The sequence below is a fragment of the Echinops telfairi genome, unplaced genomic scaffold (assembly GCF_000313985.2).
Source record: "Echinops telfairi isolate 266 unplaced genomic scaffold, ASM31398v2 ScPeMD7_7467;HRSCAF=8505_1, whole genome shotgun sequence".
NCBI lineage: Eukaryota > Metazoa > Chordata > Mammalia > Afrosoricida > Tenrecidae > Echinops > Echinops telfairi.
Genome location: NW_022111368.1, coordinates 26,014,152 through 26,022,013, shown reverse-complemented (window position 1 = coordinate 26,022,013; position 7,862 = coordinate 26,014,152). Strand labels below are relative to the sequence as shown.

At 41.6% G+C, this 7,862-nt stretch overlaps 1 protein-coding gene across 2 annotated transcripts in view; it reads right to left on the bottom strand.

Moving 5' to 3' along the window:
* TSGA10 (testis specific 10) overlaps nt 1-2,230 on the bottom strand; it is a 132,666-nt gene extending 130,436 nt beyond the window's left edge. For both annotated transcript variants that reach the window (XM_045283956.1, XM_045283957.1), the window contains exon 1: nt 2,164-2,230. In XM_045283956.1, coding sequence (XP_045139891.1) covers nt 2,164-2,220 — 57 coding nt within the window. In that variant the 5' untranslated portion in view covers nt 2,221-2,230. The remainder of the gene's footprint in view (nt 1-2,163) is intronic.
* Between the last annotated feature and the right edge of the window lie 5,632 nt (nt 2,231-7,862).

The following is a 7,862-nucleotide window of genomic DNA, read 5'->3' as shown; positions in this document are numbered from 1 at the left end:
CAAATATGCTTTACACAACTGATGTATGGATTGTGATAAGAGTTGAATGAGCCCCTAATAAAACGATTAAAAATAAGAAGAAAGGCCCCAAAGTAATAAGAGGAAAACATAAGGAAAGGATGTGCACTATCCTCTGAGACCAGAAAGAGAAAAGCAAGGTTAGGTGAGAAGGGGCAGAAGTTTGAGGATGCTCTTACCTGGTAGAGCCTTGACTTTTTTTTTCAGTGAAGTAGGAAGTAAGATCATGTGAAAAAGTACTGTGTTGGCTGAAATATCTGGCACCAAATATGTGCTCAGAAATGTCTACTAATATTTTTAATAGAATAAAAAAAGTTGGTGAACTTTACATGGGCTTCTGAAAACTGGTTCCATAGAAGGTCAACAAGGATTGTGTTTTTGCCTTTTTTTAAATAGTCCTCATAGAAAGGTGCATAACAGTTGTGTTCTTGATTGCCTCAACTGTTAAAAAAAATCTTCCTGTCCACCAACAGCAGTATGGATAAACTGTTGTATACTCTTACAGCGGAATGCTTGTCAAGAAACTATAAGCAACAATGAGGATAAAGTTTAACACCTACTGTTGTTTAAAGAAGCACAAATAGAAGAAAACTTTGTATAACTCCATTTCTAAAGAGTTCAAAACCAAAACAAACTGCAATGTGTGTGTTTAAAAGGTGGTGAAACTATTAAAACAAAAGTCAAACAATAAGGAACATCATAGAAGTCAGAAGAGTGTCTACTTCTGGAGAGGAGGGTGTGTGATAGAAAATGGAAGAATCGTATCTGCCTTCATGACCTCTTCATAGAGAAAGAAAGGACTTTCTACTCCCATAAAGAATTACAATTTCAGAAACTCACAAGGGCATTTCTACCCCATCCTATACGATCCCTATGAGTCGGCACTGACTTGCTGGAAGTGAATTTGGTTGTGGTTGTTGTTTTTATTATTTTAATATATGGAGAACTTTTAAACCAAATTACCCTAAAACACATTGGTCTAGGCAACTGAACCGAAGCAGACAAGAAGGCAGAAAGCCCAGCGAATCACTTCTCTTGATTATATCCTGGGCTATAAACAGAGATTTTTTTTTTTTTCAGAGAACAAAACAAAAATTTTTAAGATATTGTAGAAGCTTTCACTAAATACTACTGAGGCTTAGGGTTCAAATTAGATATTTTATTAATGTGCCTTCCCAGCTCTCCCACTAGTTAGAAGTGAAGGGATGCTATGCGTTAGAATCAACTTAATTGCATTTAGTTTGGTTCCGTAGAGTGAAGGGATGGGAATTGTTTTGACTGGAGAGAGATCTGAATGATATGATACCTTACCTTTATAACTATCCTATTTTATTCCAGTTACAAACCCATTGATATTCTGCTTATATCATTACAGGTAAGCAATGTGTACTTGAAATTCTTAAAACTAGTAGAGAAAGTCAAAAACAATATCCTGAGGTACCAAGGCCTGGAGTGGAAGAAGGCATACAACGGAGACCTGTATTCGTCTAAAAAGCCTTTCCAGAATCCTTGATTCCTGACTTTATTTTTAAAGTGTATTCCTATGAGTTATTTGATACCGGATTCATGGTCACCACATGAAGTGTCCAATTTCGGTCCCCAAAATTTTTTAACAAAGCCAGTATACAATGCCTTTCCTGTGTATTCTTTCTATTGAAAGAATAATATTTTCATGCAAATCTCTGTCCTTCGCTCCCCAAAATCTACAAAGAAAGGGGCTTACTGAGAAGTCACAGGTTGGGAGTTAGGAAGAGGCAGGTTGAATTCCCAAATTTCTGACTCCAAATTCCTTAGCTCCACTTCCAGAGCGTTTCTAAACAAAACAGTCCCCTCAACAACCAGGCGGCGAACTGCGGCAGGAAGCGAAGCGGTCACCATAGGAACTAGGATCAACCTGAAACTCCCGAGAAACAAGCACAGGAGCTAAGTTTGCTACTGGAGGGCTTTGGGTTATCCATCTTCCCCCAACTCTGGCCGCTCTTGCCAAGCAGCTCAAGCAGAGAATGCCCCGCTAAAGGGTCATCCACATCTCTAACCTCCGCCACACCTGCCCTCTCACACCTGCCCTCTTGCAGCTGCTCTCTCAGAGACTTTCCAGCCCAGGAGCTGCTTTCCCCAAACCCGACGTATCCCCATTGCTTCTACCTGGAGCTCCGGGTCCCTCCCTGGGGATCTGGGGCTGCCGTCCTCCCCGGAGCTCATCCCTGCGTCTGCCGGGCCTCGGCCTCAGTTGGGGGTCCAGGTCCCTCCCCGTTTCCATACTCCGCCCCTTTCTCCTCCCCGCCCGGCCCCAAATCGACCGCCCTGCCCGAGTGGAGGCGGAGGAAGGCGGGTCTGGGGGGAAGGAGGCGGGGGCGGTTAGCGCCGGCCGGCGCCGCCGTCGGCCCCGCCCTCACGCTCTGTACCTGAGGGGAGCTTGTCCTCCACCTCCCGGGTGCCTACACTCCGCTTCCGTCCCGCGCAGCCCCACGTCCCGTGCGCACGCGTACCAGGCTCAACACGCTCTCTCGCGGGAACTACAAGTCCTGTGCGTGCACCCACGCACTAAGCGACGCGTACAGCCACCGGCCTGCCTTTCAGGGCGCCTAGGAGAGCCCTCTTCCTGGCCCATCTGCGCCGCGCAGGCGCACGCCCACGCAGCGCCGAGACGCCCAGCCTGAGCGTCCCGTCTCCTAGTAACCAGCTGCAAACCCTCGTTTCCGCGCTGGATTTCTCGTTCCCTGCCCCCTGCGGCGGCGCTTGGACAGAACGCGCATGCGCAGAGCTGGACCTCGTCGGACAACCTTTCCTCAATTTAGAGCCCCTGTCGCTTCGCGGACACAGATTTACCGGATTGTAGGCACGGTTCTTGACCCACCAGTTATAATCCAAGAGCTGCTCGCAGGTCCTGGGAAATTGGTATGCTCTCATGTTTCGGGGAAGCATCTGATTACAGGTCCCTCCTGCTTGCAACTTCATGGGCGAGAGCAAGCCTGTCCCCGGGAACTGCGACATCATCCCTTCTAGGGAGTTTACGGACCCACGGACCCGGACAGCCCTACAGGATCAAGTCAGGGAAGTGGCAAAACTGAAAAATGATTCCCGGCCGGTATTCCTTCTCCATATGCGAGCCCTCTTTCAAAAACAAAACAAAACTGGTGTTTAACAACAAGAATTGGGTGTACAACCCCACTTAGTATTTTATTCTATCCGTTATGGTCTGAGAACACTCCCGCGGTGTAATACTATCTTTGACCATCTAACTACGTTCAACTTAACTATTACCTTAAAGTGGGTTATCCATTGGGCTGCTGAACCACAAGGTCAGCAGTTCGAATCCACCAGCTCTTCTCGGGAGGCGGATACTGTAAACAATTACAACCTTGAAAACCTGCAGTTGCAGTTCTATCCTGTAGGGTCGCTGTGAGTCAGAATCGGCTCAATGGCAGTGAATTACCTTAAAGTTTATTGCCTTAAAGTGGAGACGTGGGCTGTTAAGTAAAAAGAATGAGCATCGCAGTATGTTACCAATATTTTGGAACCCAACTTGAAATACTGTCTTAGTGTTTCTTAATGTTTACTGTTTCCCATCTTTAAGTCGCCCAAGATGTCTTGACCTTTGCAATGACTTTATTCATTCTTTTCCTGCAGATGAAAATAGATAATAGATTTTTACAGCAGTCTTCTGATGACCTGGGTATAGTATAAGCCTGTACAATCCAAAATTAAGTTCACATTTGAAGAATATTTCCTGTTTTGCCAGGTGAGTCTTTTTTTTCTCACAGCGTAAAATTGACAAGCATAAACAATTTTCATTAGAACTTACTTCTTAATAAAGTACATCAAACATAAGTGCCATGTTTTTCCAATCTCCATTCTGATCTTTTCATTATTATTTGCACCATTGCATTTTCTCATATTTTGCATATTTTGTAGCCTGACATAAAATTGCATGTACTTAATAAATATCAGTGTCACCAAAAAACACTTTCAAAAACCCTCCTGAAAAGTTGTGTTAGCGAGAATACTGTAAAATCTCTTCTTTCCTCTCCAGATACTAGGAATATCTTAAATCAAAGGTTCTCAACAGATAGCACTATTGCAAGAGGGAGGAATGTACTATCTGTTGGAGTTAAAGCGTTGTAGGTATGGAGACTTACTAATATAGGAAGGTGGATAACAAAAGTTTAAGCATGTATGTAGATCACTGAAGATTATAGAGGAGCATCATTTTACAGGCAAAGCAGGGTATAAATATTTCCCTGTTCTTATCCTCTAACCTAAAAGAAGTGAAAAATCCCTTCCTTTTATGGAAACACAAGGAGCAGGAAGACCCCTCACCAAGTAAACCATGTATAGTAGCACTGCCCTCTCTCTTCTGACAGATTACTGTCCCAAAGTTCTAAGGCTGAGGCTATTTTATACCCTCACTTTTGCTTCATTTTGCAAGCTTTGCCACAAAATCTGTTTTGCCTTAGTTTTCTTATCTCCCAACAGTCCCCTTCCTAGCCCCCCACCCCCACCAAAATAAATCTAGGACTCTTAAGTGAATGAATTTTAACACTACTTGATTATTGCCCCACAGCTCACTGATGTTCTGTGTATTTCTCTTTCTCTTAACTGGATGCTAGCTGGTTGTTATTACAATTTCTTCAAGTTCATCTTTCCTTTTTATAATCCCATCTACCCTATTCATCTCCAAAATTATTTTTATCCATGAAAAATCCATTTTTTAAATATATATCTTCTATTTCTTACCTGATCATGCTCATGTTTTGTTCTACCTTATTGGAAATAAGAAATAGCTGTTTCAAATTTCTTGTGTGTGATATTTATGTCATTTCTGGATTTATTTCCATTTATTGATTTTTTTCCTCCTGCTTAGGGGTCATATTTTCCTGCTTGTTTTCATGGCAGGTAGTTGGGTGTTTTTTTTTAATTTTTAAATCTCTAATCCATCAGAGCAACACTGTTCAAAATAGTAGCCACTGGTTACTATTTAATTTCATGCTAGTACAATCAAATACAATTAAGAATTCAGTCCTTTACTTGTAATTGCCAAATGACAAAATCAAAAAGCCACATATTACTACTGTGCTGTACAATGCGGATATAGAATATTTTCATCATCACAGAAAGCTCTATATGGGAGAACACTATTCTAGAGGGTTGCTTTTAAACTTTATTAATCCCCAAATAGTGTTTTGGACTAATTTGGTCCATTACTGAGCCAGTACCTTTCTACTCAGTATCTCATTCTACTCAATATCTCATATTGGTGGAAACATGAATGATTCCTGGCCCTGTGTGAGTTGCAGGGATTGTGCTTACTACTTGTGGATGGCTCTCTTTCAGGCCCGAATGGTTTCCTTATACATGTACACTGCTCAGTCCACAAAGACTCAAGATCAGTCTCTGCAGAGCACTGGTGTTCTATCTGCACACTGCTCTTCTTCTCTCAGATTACAAATTCTAGCTATGGTCATTCTCACCAGCCTCTGAACTCTGTCTTCTCACTTCATCAGATTCTACTTGACAGACTCCTGTTGTGTATTTCGTTTCTGTCATTATCATTCTTCTGAACTGCCTGAAAACTATTGTCTTATATGTTTTCTTTTTAAATAATTTAAGGAATAAGAATAAATCTGGTGCCTGTTACTACATTATGGCTGGAAGCCCAAGTCTACCAGCTCTTCTAATCTCAGACCTCTTTCACTCATTATCCCCAACAGAAGTGGTTTGCAACATAAATATTGTTCCAAACTGAGGGAAATGTAAGTGAATATAAATGCAAAAACCCTGGCGCAGGAGAGGACTTGGCATAAAATACGATGAAGAACAAGGATGCGTTCATAGGCCTGGGATAGCTAGGAGAGGACTTTAGGATGACAGTGTGAAGTTGTATTTGATTACTGAAAAGTTGAATTTATACTGTGTGCCTAACTGTCATATCAACAGCATTTGATATATATTTAAGCTATTATAATAGGCCCTGGACTATTCTATTATAGAATGTAATACTTTTACACCTAGGCGTGGAGTCTGCTGTAGTTGTCACAGTGCTGCTAGAGGGTCTTTGAGATTTTTAGATCTTTACTGTCTGCCCTATGCCAGAAACTCTGTCTCCTCTGCCATCTGGTCAATTCTGCTAACCAGTCTCCACATCTTTCAAAGCCCACCTCTTGCCTCGTGCCTACCGGAAGACTCTCCAAGCCCTCCCTGCACATTGCTTACCTCTCTTAACAGATTAGGCTTCCTTTGAGATCAAGTATATGGGCCTTTCTAGCCAGCCCTCACAGGAATCAAATCAACTGCATCTATGGAAAGAGACCATGGCAAAGCTCCATCTCACCAGTTAAGACAAAACGGGCCTGAATATAAGAGGCCATCATTTGCTCATGTGCAATTTCAAGTTGAAAAAAATAACAAAGCATGTCCACAAGGAGCTTGAACATCCTGCCAAAATTTAGAAATAATCTCAAGAACAAATTTAAAACACTGAATACTATTAACCAAAAACCAGATCAAGGAGGCGTCAAGAGAACCATCATACAAGGAGAGAGTAAAAGATAATTAAGACAGGAAAGGGTCCTATAAACTACGCGAGCACGGGGATAACTGAAAGGGAAATTAGGGAAACAATCTGTTTATAATAGCATCTGAAAGAATAAAATACCTAGGAATCAATCTAATCAGGAATGCGAAGGGCTTATCTAATGAAAACTATAAGATATTACTTGAAGAGATTCAAGAAAAATAAATGGAAAGATGCCATGTACATGGATTTGAAGGCTTAATATTAATAAGGTGTCAGTACTTCCCAAAGCAATCTATACATTCAACATAATTCCAATCTAAATTCTAACAAAATGTAACCAAAATTCTAACAGGCTTTACAGAAATAGAAAAATTAATCCTCCACTTTATATGGAATGACAAGAGGCTTCAAATACCTTAAGCAATGTTAAAAGTGAAAAACAAAGTAGGAGGACTCATACATCTGGACTTTAAACATGATATAAGCATTGAGCTGCTAACTGAAAGACTAGTGGTTCAAACCTACCAACCACTTTATGGGGGAAAGATGAGGCTGTCTGCTCCCATAAAGATTTACAGTCTCAGAAACTCTATGCAGGGTTGCTATACGGTTTGATCAACTGGATAGCAGTGTTTTGGTTTGGCATAGAGTCACACAGTAGTCAAAACTTGCTTGCTGTGGTTAGGTAGGTGCTGTTCAGTTGGCTCCAAATCATGGCCACACTGCATACAACTGAACAAAACATGGACTAGTCGTGTGCCTTGCTCACAACTGTTCTTATGTTTGAGCCCAGCAAGGCAGCCACTGGATCAATCCATCTTTTCCGCTGTTCGGGTGCTTTACCAAGCATGATGTCCTTCTCCAGAGATTGGTCTCTCCTGAAAACATGTCCAAAGTATGTGATTAAGTCTCTCTATCCTTGCCTCTAAGGAGCATTTGCTGTCCATCTTCTAAGACAGATTTGTTGGTTCTTTTGGCAGTCTATGGTACTTTTAAGAATTCACCAGCACAATTGAAATGCATTGATTCTTCATTGGTCTTCTTGATTCAGTGCTCAATTTTTACATGCATATGACGTGACTGACAATCCCATGTCTTGAGTTAGGCTTCCCTTAGTCTGCAAAGTAACAACCTTGCTTTCAACACTTGAAATCTTTTTTGTTTGATCATTTTATTTGGGGGCTTATACAACTCATCACAATCCATACATACATCAATTGTGTAAAGCACATTTGTGTATTCATTGCCTTCATCATTCTCAAAACATTTGCTCTCCACTTAAGCCCCTTGCATCAGTTCCTCATTTCCCCCCCCCTCCCTCTCCATT